Below are 20,353 nucleotides of genomic sequence, written 5' to 3'. Positions count from 1 at the left end.
GTGGTAAGAGCATGAAACTGAATATTATCATTACTATTTTTTATTATTATTAAAGATACCAATATATTTTTGTTTTTAGATTAGAGTAAGAAATAATAGTTTTTGATTTAATGCAAATTTTCAAAGTACTTTACATAAAACTTAACAGCAACATGAAAAGAAATTATAAAAAAATATTTTTTTCCTTTCCAATTAATAAAAGGTAGTGGCAAACAGTAAAGACTTTAAACTTGATTTAAAAGAATTAAAATATGCAGCATACATTCAGTTTTCAGTGAATTTGTTTCAGATATGGTGCATAAAAACTGAATGCTACTTCTCCATGTTTTGTTTTGACTTTTTTTTTTTTAGTTTTGACTTATAAATTTGATATAAAAGTAGCTGGCTACTGTCCCAGATGACCTGAGAGGTCTGCTCTGGATGGTTCATAATGCATTAGAAGATTAGAAATTTACTTTGGCCTTAAAATGTTAATTAATTTAATAACCAGCTATAGTATTTTGATATGAATTCTTTGACAGACAGATAGCCAGTGTAAAAACCTCAGAACTGGAGTGATGTAATCCACTTTATTTGATTTAAAGACACTGTTTATTGCAAATTATCCAGCAATCAGTCAACAAAGTACAGCAATTGAATATACTGAACACTTGTCACTGACTACCATTAAATGTCTTGTTACCAACATTCTTCAAAATATATTTTGTGTGTGTTCTACAGAAGGAAGCCATACAGGTTTGGAACCAAGTGAAAGTCAGTAAATGCTTATATGATTTTTTTTTTATGTGAACTACCCCTATTAAGTATAATATATTTTTATGTTCATTAGAGTTATATGAGTAAGTGATAAAGAATGATTTATAGGGATAGTTCACTTTGAAATTTTGGTATGTTTTAGCTTACCTTAAGGGCATCCAAGATGTAGATGTCTTTGTTTCTGTAGTTTAAATTTTGATATTTTTAGGTCAAACTGTTCTTGTCTGTCAGTCAGTCATATAATGCAGGTCTATATGGTCACTACCTGAAAGAGCACGATTGTTGTCACGATTTATGATTTCTCTTACATTATGAGTGCGCTTTTTGACGTGCCTACATGTGTAATTAAAAAATTTTGGTCAGCAGGAAAAATTGTCTAACGAACAGTTCTGTTTAAAAATCCGTACTGAAATCGAACCGAAAGCCTCGTACAGAATGGTTCAATACGTGTATCGTTACACCCCTAAAATATATGTATATGTATATATATATATAAAATTTTATATATATATATATATATATATATATATATATATATATATATATATATATATATATATATATATATATATATAATTAGTGCATCACCATTATGCAGGTAAAAATGTTCAATTATTGATATTAATTTATTAATAATATTGATATTAATTATTGTCTATATTGATATAAATTATATAGTCTCAATCTATATTCTGTTAACTCTATATTGGCCACCTCTAGTGTGCATCCTAGCAAAAGTGAATGACTGTAATTAGTTAAAAATGATTGTCATCAATGCTTTTCTTGAGCAATAATTTTTTTCTTTTTCTCATTTGGCAGATGCAGTGATGACCAACTTTCCTTCGGCGACTGAATGGGAAATAAAAAATGCAATTTCTGGTCATTTTTAAACAAGCACCAGGGAGAGCAGGGGGTGGTGGTTATGGATATAAAGCTAACAATTAATTCTTAATTTTTTGTATATTTTCCAATATTTTATTTGTTCATTTTTATGTTTGAATGTTGTCTAAGTTGTTAATGTAATTGTTCTAAATAAATCCTTTATATTCAATTAGTTTGGATGGATTTTCATTTATGAGAACCTGTTATATTTAAGTGAAAAGAATCCTTATGCCTCATTTTGTTGTCTATTACATGTATATGTAGTGTAATTGATGACTAGTCTATTCTTGGGCTACGGTTAGACGTCTATTAGATTTTCACTGACAGCCCAAAATCAGCCTTGTTTTAGCCTAGACCCATATTGCCTGTCTATTAGACGTATATATGTAGTCGTTTAATAGCGGTCTAATTGATGACTAGTCTATTCTTGGGCTATGGTTAGACGTCTATTAGACGTATAAATAGTCATTCAATAGCTGTCTGATTGTCTACTCTTGGGCTATGGTTAGACGTCTATTAGACGTATATATGTAGTCATTCAATAGCTGTCTAATTGTCTATTCTTGGGCTATGATTAGACGTCTATTAGACGTATATATGTAGTCATTCAATAGCTGTCTATTCTTGGGCTATGTTTAGACGTCTATTAGATTTTCACTGACAGCCCAAAATTAGCCTCGTTTTAGCCTAGACGTCTGGGCTGTGTTTTGACGGCTATTAGACGCAAAATTGCTTGCTGGGTTTATGCTACATTCTGGAAACGACCTGGATTCTCTTCTCCTACACCAATCCTGACCTCCTAAACTTAAATATTACTAGTTAGTATTTAAGTTACTTTATTCACATATTGTAAACACAGTAAAAACATGATTTTTTTTTTTGTTTAAAAATAATTTTTCGCTAGCCAGATGTAGACTTGAAACTTAAAAGGTCTTGAGAAGAACTGTTTAAGAATAAACATGCTATTCTGGCTAATATAAAGACAATATAATATAAAGATAAAATAAAATGTTATGTAACCAGGGCTTGACAAATGCGTGTGTATTTCAGCAGTGGTGTGTAATGCTGTCACTTCTACTTGGCACTTTGGCGGGTTGAATTTTAGGCTATAATATATACATTTTTCAATGTAGTATTTTAAAAAGGTATCTAAAATAAAAACAGTAGTGTGTGTGTGTGTGTGTCTGCTCACATCACTGAGAGAACAGATGGTTCACACCTCTGATGCTAAAGTCATTCATTTACCCAGAATGCCACAGCGCTGTAGACAGAACGCTTCACTGCTGATGATCAATACAGGCATATGACAGCTCCTAGTTGTATTATTTGTCCGGTCATCATCATATTATTATTATTATTTGAGATAAATATGTTTCTAATGATGACTAATGGTCTTATGATGAAAAATCTCTAGAGCTGAGATTTAAAAATAAAGCTGAAATACACTCCATGTAATCGCCATGTCTTTTGATCAAACCTGACCAGCTAATGCTCTTGACCCTAACACTTGACCTCTGACCTCGACTTTCATCAGTCTGTGTGAGACGAGTGTTTGATTGTCCCTCCATCCATACTTTTTTTCTGTCAGATTTTTCTTTGATGCTTTTCGCAGAATTTTTTTATTTTAATTTTTCCCATTTTCAGCATGATGTTTTCCTGGTCCTGAAACCCGTATTCATTAACATAAAAATGCTGAAATTTAACACAGTTAAACATGTTTGATGATAGCCTACTATTTAACACACTAACTGTGTAACATTGTTTACTAAAAGTATAAGAATATTAGAATTATATAAGATATAATAATTAATTTATATTAAATAAATCAAATCAATATTTGGTTTGATCATCCCTTAAAACAGCTTTGGTCCTAGTGCCATTACAGCCACAATATATTTGCGACTCACTGAGGATTTAAAAAAGGTCATATGACAGACAGAAGCCATATGAAGCAAAGCATGCGCATTTCGGTTATAGAAACGAAACCGAAAGTGGAAAAAAATCCACTCATCGCAGAGAAATAATAAGGGTAACAAAGTTTAAAATAATTTTCTTCACGTTGAGAGTTCATGTAGCCTAATGTTTTTAAGCTAATGAAGTAACCAATGCAAGCATGCTTGGATATTAATTTTATTATTTTGTATTACAAGAAAATAAAACGTTACCGTTTAGTGAAGAGCTAATATTATCTCAACAGTATTTCTAAACGTTAAAGTCGTTTTTTTAACGATCTGACTCTGACTATTTCTACAATCCTCCAAAACCAATGCCACAGGAGATGAGCTCTATGGTAAAGTAGGAAGTTGGAATGACAAGCCAACGCTGTTAATCGTTACCAAAGCTTACAAACAGACGGTGAATCTCTTCCACCTGATATTGGACTTTGGAGTCGTACCATGATGTGACAGGCAGCTTATCAGAAAGTCAAAGTCTAAATTCTCTTCTTAGACAAGACTTCAAGTAAGTTTGAATACTTTCTCGATTACAGGTATTAAGGGAAATAAAGTAGGCATTTATACTGTTTGTGAAACTTTGATTTATATTCGACGTTACAACAGGCATATTTTTATTCCGGAAGTGTTTGTACTTCAAACACGATGAAGCTGCTAGAAAATAACACATATTTTGAAGGCCTTGGATGTTAAAACATGCCGTTTATTCACCACGATTATTAAAAACGAATACGTTTCGGAAGGTGTTTCCTTTTACATTTATGTTTTGTGATGGTGCGAAATCGAAAGTAGGCCTATATTTTTTAATCAGACCTTCAGAAATAGGCAGAAAAACAACATCATATTGTGAATGTTAATTCGTGTCAAACAAAATTGTAGGGAGACCGGGGATGGTTGTAACAATTTTGACCTTTCTGTCTAGCTTGTAGTACTTTGAAGTCAGTGTGTTCAAAATGTGATCCAAACTAGTTACAAGTGTCTGCTATTAAATTACATAGCTATTATCTTTGCAACACAAACAGAAAATGCATGGTTTAGTTTCAAACACGAGGAGTTAAATGTTACAATTCACCCCATAGTCTGGGTTAGTTGTAACATACCCTGGGGTGAGATGTAACATTATAATATCCACCGGGGTGATATGTAACATAATGAAATAAGGATTTTGACAAAAAAAATTATTTTGAAAGGTTTTTATTCAACACTGACTTTTCAATATAACTGATGTGTGTGTCACTCTTAGTCTCAGTGTGTTTGTCACTCTCAATCATAGTAATTGACCATTATAAATTGAACTTGAACACAAACATTGTTTGTTTGTAAGCATGTTTGTTACTGCCAGTGTTAGTATTGGGAATTTGGCCATAATCAAATTGAACACTTGAACATATTGTGTGTGTGTGTGTGTGTGTGTGTGTGTGTGTGTGTGTGCGTGCGTGCGTGTGTGTGTGTGTGTGTGTGTGTGTGCGCGCGTGTGTGTGACTCTGTTGTTTCTCTGTCATAGTAATTGACCATAATAAAATGAACTTGAACACTTGAACATTCTATTTGTGTAAGCATGGTTGTTACTGTCAGACTATAGTATTGGCCATAATAAAATTTTATGTTTCATTGTTGTTACAACTAACCCAGAGTCTTGTTGTTACAACTAACCCAGAGTCATGTAGCCATGAACTAGCTCACCTTACAGCTAACAGGCAAAACATTAGCACTAACAACTTGCATGGAAAATACCTACACAAACACACAATAAACATAATAAAAGTTTGAGGAGTTTAACTACAAAGCAGAAATTCCCATAACAAAAACAAAAAAAGTAAAAAAAGTAACTTTCTTATCTCAAAATTGTTTTTTCCACTCTAACATGTGCTGTGTCTGCCACAGGGCTCTACTTTTTCACATGTGGAATAAGAACTAAACTGAGGATGTGCGAAGTGAATCAGGTGATTTGTAACTAGTTCCTGATTGGACAGATTGGAATTGTTACAACTGACCCGTGTTACAACCATCCCCGGTCTCCCCCTAATAATATCTGCTTAATATAGTATTCGGTTCACACAGAAATGAATTATATAATAAATGTATGAGTGACCATAATTCAGGCTACGCTCTTCTTAAAGAACATTTTTAGCATTTTGAAAATAATGAAATATATTGTAAACTTGAAGTTATAATAAACAGTTTTGAAATAAATATCAGTGTATATTAAGCTGCAACAGAAAGCCCCCTCAATGTTTTAAGAATAGTGATAATAATATCTGTTTTCATAATGTTCTTATATATTTGTTAGAATGGAAGCCAGTTTAATCTTATTGAATGATCTGAAATGATTAGGTACCATATGACCTTTTTTTTTTGCACTACATGGCAGTATATTTGTAACATCTCATTGTCATCTCCAGGTCATGTTGAGCTGATTGATTTCACAAAGATCCCAGTGCTGATATGTTAGCTGGTTGTTAAGCTGCAGTATATCAGAAGAGCGAGGAAAGGACTCTCTCTGTAAGATGAGTCTCTCAGAGAAACTGAGGTAAGACATGTTAGTTCTTCACCCTGCAAGATTTTTCCTCTTAATGTGAAGCACGGTTCTGATACTCACCAACCTTAAGCGACGCACCATTTTTTAACCTTTATTAAAAAGTTCTGCCCTCAATGGCTTTTTGCACCTGTCTTAATTCTCATTGCTTACTGCTGCTCGTTTCCAGTGGAGACGTGGTGTAAATGGTTGTCAAATGATGCAAAGCAGACACAGTTACTCGTCTGTTAGTGTCTTTAGTTTTAGCACCCATTGCAATGGGGTAAAATCGGGTATTAATGCTAAGTCTCTGTCCTGCATGGTTAATAGTTACCTATATGTTAAACTGTAGGAAAGTTAGTGGCATTAATGAGAAATAGTTTAATTATAACAAAGCTTGTTCCCATTCAATTTAATCTCTGTGAAGTGACATGATTATAAATTACTTTTTGTTTTAAGCTAATCGAATGTCAAACACAGCAAAATATAGCAAATGCGTCTAAAGTATTATATCATTTTGTTTGATAATTTCTCCTTCTACAGTTAAGAATAATAATTCATAAAGTTTTAATATTTAGTGAGATTGAGACAGGAATATGAGACAAATTAACCTCTTGTAGAAAAGTGTTTTTTTTTCTTCTCTGTTCTTGGTGTTATTAGTGAAATATCAGACTCACATGTGTCCAGCTCTGTGTCTGTGAAGAGTGACCGTTCAAAAGATGGTGTACCAAACTTCAGTGAGAAAACTCCATCATCTACCAAAAGGTATTTCATGTGCTTTACATTCTAGCATTGTGTTAGCTAATTTCTCCACTTTGGTGTATGTGAGACAACTTTACTGAATAAAACAAATCAAGAAGGAGATGTCTGTTTCACTTCAGTCTGGAGTTTATTTCCAGTAGCACAATTACACAGGCAGACACTGCGGGACATATATTCACCATGGAAAGATAAAGCCACCAAACCTCCTGTAGTAAAATGTTTTTTTCCTCTCTGTTCCTTGCATCATTAGTGAAAGATCAGACTCACATGTGTCCAGCTCTGTGTCTGTGAAGAGTGATCGTTCAAAAGATGGTGTACCAAACTTCAGTGAGAAAACACCATCATCTACCAAAAGGTATTTCATGTGCTTTACATTTTAGTATTGCAATAGCTAATTTCTCCACTGTGGTGAGATGTCCGGTAAGCTGTTTCACTCTATCATTAGCCATTTTTAGATTTTACTGGCCAGTGTGTGTGTTAGAGGCTAAGCATAAGTTTAGCATAGATATATTTTCACTCGCTGAACACTGACTGAGTGCTTGAGAGCGATCTGTACTATTTCAATTCAGCTCAATGGATGAGGATGGGGTCTCTGAGGAACAAAAGTGGGCGTTTCTAAATTGTGGGTGTTTTCAAACTGGTGGGTGTTTATAAATCATGCAATGAATATTATGCCCTTTACCGGATCCCACCCCTAAACCCTACCCTCACTGTGATGTGGGCAAATCACTGTCGAAAATACCTCTCTGTTTATTGCCTCGCCCACTGATCTGGCTACTCCTATTACTGTCCTGCAGAGTATTTGATGTACCGTAAACTCCCATGACTCACCGTCGCTTTACTGAGTTGTGTTTCTCATGCAAACGCAAAGAGAGAGAGAGAGAGAGAGAGAGAGAGAGAGAGAGAGAGAGAGAGTCTTACATGCCACGCAGAATCGACGCGCTATATGTAAAATATATTCTTTGTTGTATTTTCCTGTCAAAATAACGGCATTCATTTGGAATTATTCAGCTTTTAAGAACAAGAAGAAGATATGCCGGATTCTCCGCCTCCGGTAGTGGGCGGAAATAACGTGCAAACGGCAATCTCATAGGCTGGCGCTTATTACCGTCCATTTTTTTTATTTCAGCAAATCTGTTTGAGTGAACGCTGACAACATGATTAACCTTTTCACATGCAAGTTTAAAATATTATGGCTGTCCCCCCAGCGTGAGTTTTTCAAGGTGACCGTTATTTAGAACCTGTCACTTTATTGTTTCCATGGTGATGCATCATTGCTTGTCACGTGACACACCGCAACCACAACAGCACTGAATGAATGATGATCTGCTTTTATGTAATTTTTTCTTTGTTATTCAAAATATTCACAAATTTATTAGCTATAGCTAGCCTGGCTAACGTCAGAACTCTTTCTCATTGAGAAGTGGGTCTGGGAACCACATGTTCATTTTCTCGTATTTGAGGCGTGGTTTACGAATGCCCAGAGCCGTTTATTGGGCGATACGAATGTCTATCAAATGCGCCTGCACGTAGCTCATAGCCAATCATTTCAATTATACCAGATGACGTATGTAGAGTGGCAGAAATTCGACGAGGAAGAAGATGATGGGTCAGAGATTTATGTGTACACGATGACGTTCAGCGACTATTGCCGTTTGTGCTGCATCGAAAAGGTAACTTTGCGTCTGCTGCCATGTTAGATCCATAGATATAAACAAACTGCTTCGGTGTGTCGCACAGACGTCGTCATCGTCTTGCTGCTCCCTCCCCATTCTGTGATTGGTTCCCTCGCTGAGGCGAAAATCTGGTCCATGGAATCCAGGCAGCGTGAATAAAATCGCGCTGTGCTCAAGGCAGCATGGGGAAACCCAGGCTAAGCTATAGCATGAAATATCTGATATTCCAATTGTCAAATATGTGCAAGTGGATGTGTTTTGTTGTTTAAACACCTTTATAACGATCACGTTAGTTGAGCTGTATGCGCAATGGGCACCGCCATGATAGTTTGTGCCACAGTTCAGAGAATCTTTTGGATTTACAAAATGTCAATTCATCCACTTCTCCTGAAATACATGAAAGTAAGTGGCCTGTGAACTGGGAGAAGAATAGTGTAAACTTTAAAGCTACTTGCACAATGTGTATCTGATATGAATAAAACGTGTCATCTAATTATAGTGGAAAGGATTATTATTCCGCTTCCATAGATATCAGTGTGTATTTTACAAACTCAAATTCATTGTTTTGCTAGTACATATGTGATTTTAAATGTCTGAAACCTAAAATAAACATTATGTGGTTCAAAACACTGAATAGGTGTGATATAAGACAGTGCTGAGTGCGTCTGTCTCTGGCTCAGCGCCAGCCAAAGCGCGAAAGCACATTTGAATTTAGCAGCTGATCAAGTGATGCACTGAACATTCCAATCACACCGGTGTGATCGTATATGGCGAGTGGATAGTGCCATTTCCAAGGATACCCTGGTGAAGGAGAAGGAGCAGTCTACCCTTCCGTTGCAGTCAGTCCGTGTAGATTTTTGAATGGAATTGATAATAGGGACTGCTGACTACAGACCGGTGGCGACGTCACGGCGAGTGCACAGTAGGAACGAATACCTGATGGCGATGTGACGATGACGGCGTATATGAGAAATTTATGAAAAATATGTACGTCTAAATAGGCACGCCACCTTAAAAGGCGCCTGATACATACGTCGTCTCCATGTACGCCGCCTTAAAAGACACCTGATACAAACGTCGTCTCCATGTAGACTATGTCGCCTTTAAAAGCATTTAAAAGTTTGCATTAGTAGATGTATTTGTTATAGGCTATTGCTTTTACAGTGATTAGTCAACTTATTTCCCAACAAGTGGCTACAAATATATATATAAGAGCCCGACCGATATGGATTTTTGGGGGCCGATACTGATATTAGGGAGTAAAAAAAGCCAGATATCGATAAATCGGCCGATATTATTTATGTGTATATTATAATACAGTAGCAATTTTATTTATGTGTAAATTATAGTACAGTACCAGTCAAAATTTTGGACAACCTTTCCCATTCATGTGCACAAACTTTTGACTGGTACTGTATATAATACAGTATACATATATACAACAGAATATATATATGAAGAGTTCAGATGCAAAAGCCTCTAAGTGCCATCTGAAAATTTCTTCTAGAATGGTCATTTTTATCAAGCTCGTATATTTAAGTTCAGTAATTTCACTTAAGTGGCAATGAAAATTACCTATTAATTGTCATTTAAGTGAAATTATTGAACATAAATATACAAGCTTGATAAAAATGACCATTCTAGAAGAAATTTTCAGATGGCACTTAGAGGCTTTTGCATCTGAACTCTTCATATACACTCACCTAAAGGATTATTAGGAACACCATACTAATACTGTGTTTGACCCCCTTTCACCTTCAGAACTGCCTTAATTCTACATGGCATTGATTCAACAAGGTGCTGAAAGCATTCTTTAGAAATGTTGGCCCATATTGATAGGATAGTATGTTGCAGTTGATGGAGATTTGTGGGATGCACATCCAGGGCACGAAGCTCCCATTCCACCACATCCCAAAGATGCTCTATTGGGTTGAGATCTGGTGACTGTGGCGGCCATTTTAGTACAGTGAACTCATTGTCATGTTCAAGAAACCAATTTGAAATGATTCGAGCTTTGTGACATGGTGCATTATCCTGCTGGAAGTAGCCATCAGAGGATGGGTACATGGTGGTCATAAAGGGATGGACATGGTCAGAAACAACGCTCAGGTAGGCCGTGGCATTTAAACGATGCCCAATTGGCACTAAGGGGCCTAAAGTGTGCCAAGAAAACATCCCCCACACCATTACACCACCACCACCAGCCTGCACATTGGTAACAAGGCATGATGGATCCATGTTCTCATTCTGTTTACGCCAAATTCTGACTCTACCATCTGAATGTCTCAACAGAAATCGAGACTCATCAGACCAGGCAACATTTTTCCAGTCTTCAACTGTCCAATTTTGGTGAACTCGTGCAAATTGTAGCCTCTTTTTCCTATTTGTAGTGGAGATGAGTGGTACCCGGTGGGGTCTTCTGCTGTTGTAGCCCATCTGCCTCAAGGTTGTGGCTTCACAAATGCTTTGCTGCATACCTCGGTTGTAACGAGTGGTTATTTCAGTCAAAGTTGCTCTTCTATCAGCTTGAATCAGTCGGCCCATTCTCCTCTGACCTCTAGCATCAACGAGGCATTTTCGCCCACAGGACTGACGCATACTGGATGTTTTTCCCTTTTCACACCATTCTTTGTAAACCCTAGAAATGGTTGTGCGTGAAAATCCCAGTAACTGAGCAGATTGTGAAATACTCAGACCGGCCCGTCTGGCACCAACAACCATGCCACGCTCAAAATTGCTTAAATCACCTTTCTTTCACATTCTGACATTCAGTTTGGAGTTCAGGAGATTGTCTTGACCAGGACCACACCCCTAAATGCATTGAAGCAACTGCCATGTGATTGGTTGATTAGATAATTGCATTAATGAGAAATTGAACAGGTGTTCCTAATAATCCTTTAGGTGAGTGTACACTCAAATGTGGTGATCATACACTTGTGACAAATATATGTAATGAAGGCCGGGTGAATGATAGAATGAGAATGATACATTTGAGCTGTAACCAAACTAGTTTACATTGCATGTTCTATTCTATATTATTTTCCAAATACTGTTGCATAATGTTAACTAATTACTTTGACTAATGTCTTTTTATTTAGTCATGTTATGTAAAAAATAACTTATATCAATAAATATATCAAAAGTGTCACTGGCAAAACCTTGTTATTAGTCTTAATTCCTCTAGTCTCTACCAGTGGAGGAAGCACTCAGATATTTTTACTAAAGTAAAAGTAATCATACCAAAATTAAAACATGTTTAATTACATGTACAGTACTTTCACTCAAATTATATTTTAAATAAGTAGTCAGCAAAATGTCCTAAACGTGAAACTACTCATTATGCAAAATGGCCCTTTATAAAGTGTTATAATTATATAAATGATTGGAACATTGCTTGATGTTGTTATAGCGTTATGGTAATATGGGCTTTAATACTGTGTCTACACCGGACACGGCCATTGTTGCTCGCGTTGCAACAACTGTTTACCCTGGACACGGCAAAGCGCCCGTTACAAAACTTTTGTTGTTCGTGTCAGTACGTCATAAATAGAATGAGGCATCAGTTTACTGTCGGAGATTTGTCGCTCGCGTCAGCGCGGCATCCAGTGTAGACAACATCACAGATTATAATGGGTTCAACTGTCGCATTGCGCCGCTCGCGTCCGGTGTCTTGTTCAGGCAGCTGTAGTCAAGCGGTGTCTTAAAGGTAAGTTGATGAATGAATGAATGAATGAATGTATCCTTTATTGCCCTGTAACAATATTAGCTCAAAGGGGAAATATTAATAATAATCCAAAATTATTAATTATGATTAATTATTAATATTTGGGTCAGTTAATTAGATTAACTTTGAGGTAAGCCAAATTAATATTACAATAAAATATTCAGTTCCAACGAACTCTTTGATTATTCATTTATTCTAAGGAAAATGTATCTTCATGGTCGCTGAAAATTAATTATTCCTTATCATATACAGCAATTTAGAGCATGTAACAAGATCAAAATCGTAAAAGGGACTTTGTATGCAAACTAGGGATGTCCCGATACCACTTTTTGCAGAACGAGTCCGATACCGATACTTTGATTTTTGGTACTCGCCGATACCGATACCGTAACCGATACCTGAATTTTCACCGCATTTGTAATTTTTTAAATGTATTAGTAGATAAACCAAAATAATATACATCATATTAGTTGGCTTAATTTGTTCATCAAATTCAAATGTTCAAATGTTTGTCAAAACCAGTGAAATATCAATTATTTAATCCAATCTTGATACTACAACAAAAACTACCATCCTAATTAATTTGAATTTAAAACAAGTAAGCAGTCAGTGACAAAATGAGAACAAACAATCGAATTACAAATAGGACAAATAAATACAATAGAACAAAGAAAGGCTACAAATGAAATAAACAGTGTTTTTAGAGTTTTTTGGGTAGATCTAACAGGTACAGAAATTTGAATAAAGTAATCAAATGTGAAAAAAAGCATATTCATTACTGTATAAATTATATATAGATAGATATTTTTGTAAAGTTGAAAAGGGTAGCCTATTTAGTCAAGAGCAGTGAGTAATTTCTTTGTCCTTTGTGTGATTAACATTAAAACACAGCATCAGGTTTATTAGACTGCTGCCCCTTTAAGACCGAACGCACGGACCGCATTTGAACACTACGTTCATTTGAGATATAACCGACTTTGTTTACTTCAGGATACTCGCCAAGACGGGCGTTTTTACCTAATTTTGTGTGAATTCGTCAGTACAAGCGCAAGACGTTAAAGACAATTTAATTCAGTATTCGCGCGCTGAGACGCTGGTTTGCGGGGCGCGCTTTGGATGTTTGCGTTCATGGAACTTCTTGACCTGCACATGTCCTGTAATAATGTAGGGAACCACTCGTTATACTTAAATCAGGTAACAGTTCATGTTTTACTTTACTTACATATACGATTTAGTTTTCATCCAAATAACATGTGCTGAGTGAACGATCAGCAATCAAGAGCATTCAGCAGAAGTGCGCTCGATCGCTCTCTCTCTCTCTCTCTCTCTCTCTCTCTCTCTCTCTCTGGTCAGTTAACGTTAATAAGCTACATGCCTCGTTTTACATTGACATCCATTGACATCCGACTGAACAAACTTTCCACTGATGTCTGTTTAGGGATGTGCTCGACCAGCTCGCGCGTCTGTGCCGTTGCGCACTTAATCCACTGCGCGTTTTTCTCTTATCAGCTCGCGCACCACAGCTATGTTACACACGCACCTTGTACGAACCCTGTGAAATGAGCCCAAACCGCCGACATTATACTTTCCTATGCCTCAGTTCACCTCCACAAAGCACTCGCAGCAGCCAGTTTCGTTTTGCAAAATGTACGTGGTATCGGTGCGTGGTATCGGCTAATTTTTATGAGTACGTGTACGAGTATATGAGGACAGTATCTGCCCGATCCCCGATGCCAGTATCGGTATCGGGCCATCCCTAATGCAAACAGAGAATCAGAAACCAAATTCATAATTATGCACAAGTTTTATTAACTGAATCACAAACATTACTAAACTAAGCAAAACAAACAAACAAACATACATACATACATACATTCATCCATTCATACATACATGCAGGTAAAGGGGTGAGTGATGTGGAACCGGAAACAGGAAATAGAACTCTGGGGTAAGATCTATTTTAGTATGAAAAGAACCATAAGCTTATCTTCAGAGCACCTCATTACAGTATACTTGCATGGCAGTTGCAATCGTGGAAAATTCTTGAAGTGGATGAAGATTGGATTCGTTGATGGGTCTATGGCCTTGAAGAAAAGCATGGTGGCTTCGAGCACATGGCTGTTGTGAGTCGAAGCCTGCTGTCCTGGTTTGCTGAGGGCATGCTGGATGTCTGAGAAGACCAGGAGTGGATCGTTGCGTCAGTGATGGTAAAGTTGCAGTTGTTTTCTGGATTGCAGAAAAGTCTGACTCTCTTTTTGGAGTATGAAAGCATGGCCGGCATTGCTCAGGCCTGTTTGGGCCCAGGGAGTTTCCTCTGTGGTGAAGATTTATGACGTTATCTCAAATCTGCCTTACCTCTTTTCTGTTAATTAATACTCAGATAGATATAACAAATCCACACTGCATTCTAAGAGAAGGTGATGTACATCAAAGCGCGAGTCATCAAATGAGGATTAATTAGATAGGAGACATGAAACAGGTAAAGTTACATCGACCGTTGATTGTATAATAAAATACATACCATGGTGTATACATAATAGGACACAAAACATCACACTCATTCACACAGTTTCTAGGATGCACGTTCATTTCTAGCTCAGTTTGTCTCTGATTAATGCAGCGAAGTCTGCATGGAAGATTGTTTCTTCCCATTGTCTCTCTCTTCCACATACCTTTCGATCGTAAAAACTCTGTGTTCCCTGTAACAAGACACCGTCCTGCCAGTGTGTTAGCGTCATTTGGGATGTTAAGTTTTGGTGGAAGTTTCACAGTGAGTTTGCTGGATTATTCATTAAATAAATGAATTGTGTGTGTCCGATTGGTCCAGACGCTACAGCCTCGATGGGAATTTGTTTTGCACTCAAGGGAGCCACATTGAACATTAACACAGATAACATAGAGGATACAGTAAAACAAAACAAACAAAGCAAAGTGGGTGAGATGGATCATCCAGTATCCTCAGAGCCAAATTGAGAGTATACTGATCTGTGAGATTGGAGATGCTTTTAACATCAGATCCAGTCATTTTCCTGCCCATTTTAGTCACCTTGTCCAGCATGTTCCTGTTCTGGACAGAAAGACAATTCTTTCCGATTGGTGAATCTGAATGTAGTGTTTACATGAAAGCTAAATAAGTGATCGGTTGATGTGCGTTTTAGCGTTGCTAAGAAAATTCCTGTGTTTTCGTCTCGGTCAGGATCCATGTGAACCAGAATGCATGACCTGCAAAGCTGGCATGTATGTGTCAGTTTCAAATAATGTAAACATTATGAATGGTGACTGTAGAACGCAAAAGCCAAATCCCGGACATTTTGGGCGATCTCGAAATACCGCCCGGACATGTCTGAAGAGGCCGGGCAGACTCAAGCTGGGGTCACGATAGGCTCACGATAAATAAAAAAATTTCAGTTTCGAGTCAACTAGTAGCCTAGTTGTATCATTTCTTCTGATACTGCATGAACTACCTAAAATGAACTGGTAAAATATAAAGTAAAGCGTTAAATAGAATAATCAAATGTATTGCTAAACTATTATATAAATGACCAATAACCAATTGGCATTTTAACCTACATTCGAGTAAGATAAGTTTAACTGGAATTAAAATTGGAATTAAAACTTTGCCATGATGAAAAGACAGTAACACACATTAAACCTTCACCCGCTTATCTGAAACTGTCATTGGACCGATTGGACAGGCCTTACACACAGGCAGCCACTAGGGGGCATACATTTACCAAAAAAGATCATGCAACCAAACATGAATAAATCCATCCAGTCATGAGAGGGACAAATGCACAACTATACTGTATTTAATTACCATTTGCAGCATTAAACGCCCTCTTCAAATGAGACTGAAGTATCTCCTATCTCCCTGTTTTTTCTCTCTGTTCTTTGTGTTATTAGTGAAAGATCAGGCTCACATGTGTCCAGCTCTGTGTCTATGAGGAGTGACCATTCAAAAAATGGTGACCAACCAAAGTTCAGTGAGGAAACACCATCACCAACCAAAAGGTATTTCATGTGTTTCTTATTTTTGGTCACAGACTGTGTTACAGCTTTTTTGGTCACAAGCTGTATAGTTCAAATATTTACAAGAGTATTTTTTGTCTTTGCTAAAATATTTACTGGAGATTGTATCCCTGGAAATGCAGTATTTTGATTTATTTTATTTGCTAACAGGCTTCAATATGAAACATTAGATTCAGATTTACAGACTCAAAGGAAACACAAGAATTTCACAGGCAATCTCCTGTGGATCTTCAAGGTAAGACAATTTTCAGAAATTTTCATAAATATTTAAATATTAAATATTTAATAATTATAACAAACAAATAGATTATTTATCATGTTTTCCTGCAAAAGTAGAAATTTAATTTCTAATTGATTTTACTTTTATTATTTGTAGATGTATGATATGATTATAATTATTTATTTTTTATATATATATATTTTTTCGCTTTGTAGGATCTTGAGAGCAAAATAATCAACTATTTGAAAAATGAGCTGGAAAAGTTTAAGAAAATATTACAAAAAGATGACATAGGATGCTTAGTGAAGGACTTTAATGAGAACAGATGCAGTATTAAAGAAGCAGCTCTTGATCTCACACTACACTACCTGAGAGAGATGAAGCAAGATGAAGCTGCTGATACTCTAGAAGGTAAGAGACTCATGACCATCTGTCAGATTAACACTTATAAATGTAGGAGAGAAAATTAAAACTATAACTATATGTATTTGTTCCTGTGTTTAGATGAGCTGAACTTCATTCATCAGCTAAAATGTGGCCTAAAGAAGAAGTATCAGTGTGTCTTTGAAGGAATTGCAAAGCAGGGTGACTCCACACTCCTGAATAACATCTACACAGATCTCTATATCACTCAGGGTTGTAGTGAACAGGTCAATACTGAACATGAGGTCAGACAAATTGAAGTTGCTTCCAGGCATCATAAATCACAAGAGATGCCAGTTCAATGCACAAATTTGTTTGAAGCACCTGAACAAGACAAGGAGATCAGAACTGTACTGACAAAAGGAGTTGCTGGCATCGGAAAATCTGTCTCCGTGCAAAAGTTTGTTCTGGATTGGGCTGAAGGAAAAGAAAATCAAGATATCAACTTCATATTTCCTCTTCCATTCAGAGAGATGAACTTAAAGGAGAAAGAAACACAAAGTTTGATGGATCTTATATCTACATTTTTCCCAGAGACAAAAGGACTGAGCCTTACAAGAAGGAATCGATTCAAAGTCCTGTTCATCCTTGATGGTTTGGATGAATGTCGTCTTCCTCTAAACTTTGATGGTAATGAGACGTGGCGTGATGTATCGTCACCAGCCTCTCTGGATGTTCTTCTGACAAACCTCATCAAGGGAAATCTGTTTCCTTCTGCTCTCATCTGGATCACCACCAGACCAGCAGCTGCCAGTAAGATTCCTCCTGAATGTATCGACCGTGTGACAGAGATAAGAGGATTCAATGACGCACAAAAGGAAGAGTATTTCAAAAGAAGATTCACAGATGAGGATTTGGCCAATGAAATCATTGATCATGTTAAACAATCAAAGAGTCTCTTTATCATGTGCCACATCCCAGTCTTCTGCTGGATTTCAGCCACTGTTCTCCAGAACATTTTGGAGGAGAAAAGAAATAATGATGTAAAAATCAGTCAGTCTGATGAAGCCTCTAAAACACTGCAGGAATCAAATACTGAAGACACTCCCAAGACTCTGACACAAATGTACACACACTTTCTCCGCTTTCAGATCCAGCAGAGCAGCCGAAAGTATGATGGAGAATACACACCAGATGTTTCCTGGGATGAAGATGCCATCCTTTCATTGGGAAATCTGGCATTTCATCAGCTGGAAAGAAACAACCTGATCTTCTATGACACAGACCTTGAAGACTGTGGTATTGATGTCTATAAAGCATCAGTGTACTCAGGCATGTGTACCCAGATCTTTAAGGAGGAAACAGGGATCACTGTTGGTACCACTTTCTGCTTTGTTCACTTGAGCATTCAAGAGTTTATTGCAGCCCTTTATGCACATCTGTTTCAAGACATCAATAAGAAGAGTGTGTTTAATCAAGAGTCTGCAGAAGAGGAAAACAGCAATAAAACCATGGTTGATTTGCTCAAGAACCTTTATTCATATCTGATTCTATACATCAACAAGAAAAGTGTGTTTGTTCAAGAGTCTGCAGAACAGGAAAACAAAAATAAAGCCATGATTGATTTGCTCAAGACTGCAGTGGACAAGGCGCTCGAGAGTGACACTGGACACCTGGACCTTTTTCTTCGCTTCCTCCTCGGTCTGTCACTCCAGTCCAATCAGCGACTCTTACGAGGACTGTTGACACAGCAAGAAGACAATGACCAGAGCAAAAAGGAGATAGTTCAGTACATCAAGCAGAAATTTGAAGATAATCTGTCTCCAGAAAGATCCATCAATCTGTTCTACTGTCTGAATGAACTGAATGATCAAAGTCTGGTGAAAGAGATTCAGATCCACTTTAGAGAAGGAAGTCTCTCATCTGGTGACCTTTCACCTGCCCAGTGGTCTGCTTTGGCCTTTGTGTTGTTGACATCAGAGGAGGAGATGGAGGAGTTTGAGCTTCAGAAATTCAAGAAATCAGACGAGTGTCTCTTCAGACTGTTGGAAGTTGTGAAAATCTCCAAAAGAGCTCTGTAAGTAATTTAAAGCAGAGGTCTTCAACTCACTCTCTAGTTCCTCGTCCAGGCTTTGATAACCTATGAATTAACCCTATGAATGCCGGTGCAAAATAAAACAGCAATTTCACAACAATTATAAAGAGTCTGTGTTCTACACTACTAATGTTATTTAACCATATTTATTTAAAATTTGTATGGGTAACTATAACCATTGTTGATTATTAAGATAGCAAAAAATGTGTAAAATAGTTTTAAGCACCTAGGACATTCTGTTTTTCAACAAAAACCGTTTTTGTAGAGGAAGAAACACAACGTCATTAAAATTAAATACTTCAAATCATATTGACATACATTGTGTCGAGGTTGTATTCTGCTTGCATCTACTGTATATAGTATGCATCACTATTAGGGAGTATACTGAATTTGATCTCTTAATATCACTGCAGTTAAACATATAGCTTTGTTGTTTACGTTGAGTGTTTTACAATGTCCAGCCATTTTAGTGATTAAAATGCTGCGGCGGCTTCAGAAATCTTGTTGTTTGTTCATTTATCTTTGATTTTCTTATTTTGAGAGGTAATCTAAATATTTGTAGCTAGGAAAAGTTGTAAAATTGATGTTTTAAAAAAGGTGTAAAAAGGTGACAGATCTGTGCTGTAGTTCTATGGATGTTTTGCCCTCCAGATCTCTGTGCGAGTCAGGTGACAAAATATATACTTATGTCGCCCACATCAAATCATCATTAACTCCCAGATTATCTACCTCTGCAGACTCATTATGAAAGTTAAATCAAACTAAACTCCTTTTGATTAAAGATTACAGTTATTTTATTCAATCATGTTTGTTTGTTTTTATATAGCAGAATGAGATTAGCTGTATTGTCAGTGTAGCCCACCACCCTTGAGTATATTTTTTGTTTGTCTAAAATTACTAAATGGGTAATTCAAAAATATTTCTATATAGCAAATCCATTGTTTTTTATTAAATTTGACTTTATTTCTAAATTATTTCTTATAGGTTAAATGATTGTGACTAAAAGTCTGGCTAAAGCTCTCAACTCAGATAACAATCTGGAAGAGCTGAATATGAACAATAATAATCTACAGGATTCAGGAGTAATTCACCTCTCCTCTGGACTAAAGAGATTAAAGTGCAAATTGGAGTTACTGAGGTAAGGTGTGATTTACATATCCTTTACAAAGTTTGTGTATAAATAATAGATTTCAATACCATTAGTTAATAAACATAAATTGTGACGACTAAAAGTTGGTTTACCACTACTATACTATCTACTTTTTTTCAGAAACAAATATGGTCAATTTACATCGCCTTCATGACCATAATGAATTCATGATTTGCTGGTTGTAGATCTATCTGCTCTGTTTTTTCAATATTGAAGAAGCCACATGAAT

The 20,353-nt window shown here is 36.5% G+C and overlaps 1 protein-coding gene across 1 annotated transcript; it reads left to right on the top strand.

Moving 5' to 3' along the window:
* Positions 1–3,601: 3,601 nt before the first annotated feature.
* LOC311085630 (protein NLRC3-like) lies at positions 3,602–18,960 on the top strand (the record flags this gene model as incomplete). The annotated part of the gene is made up of 9 exons (XM_084118168.1): positions 3,602–3,667; positions 3,914–4,098; positions 5,993–6,120; positions 6,766–6,870; positions 7,118–7,222; positions 16,171–16,278; positions 16,447–16,531; positions 16,732–16,927; positions 17,021–18,960. Exons 3-9 carry the CDS (start codon positions 6,098–6,100, stop codon positions 18,958–18,960), a joined length of 2,562 nt encoding a protein of 853 aa, XP_083974294.1. The 5' UTR covers positions 3,602–3,667; positions 3,914–4,098; positions 5,993–6,097.
* Positions 18,961–20,353: the final 1,393 nt, after the last annotated feature.

Source organism: Abramis brama (assembly GCF_963993115.1).
Source record: "Abramis brama genome assembly, chromosome: 6".
Classification (NCBI taxonomy): domain Eukaryota; kingdom Metazoa; phylum Chordata; class Actinopteri; order Cypriniformes; family Leuciscidae; genus Abramis; species Abramis brama.
This window is presented reverse-complemented; position numbering and strand designations above follow the sequence as displayed.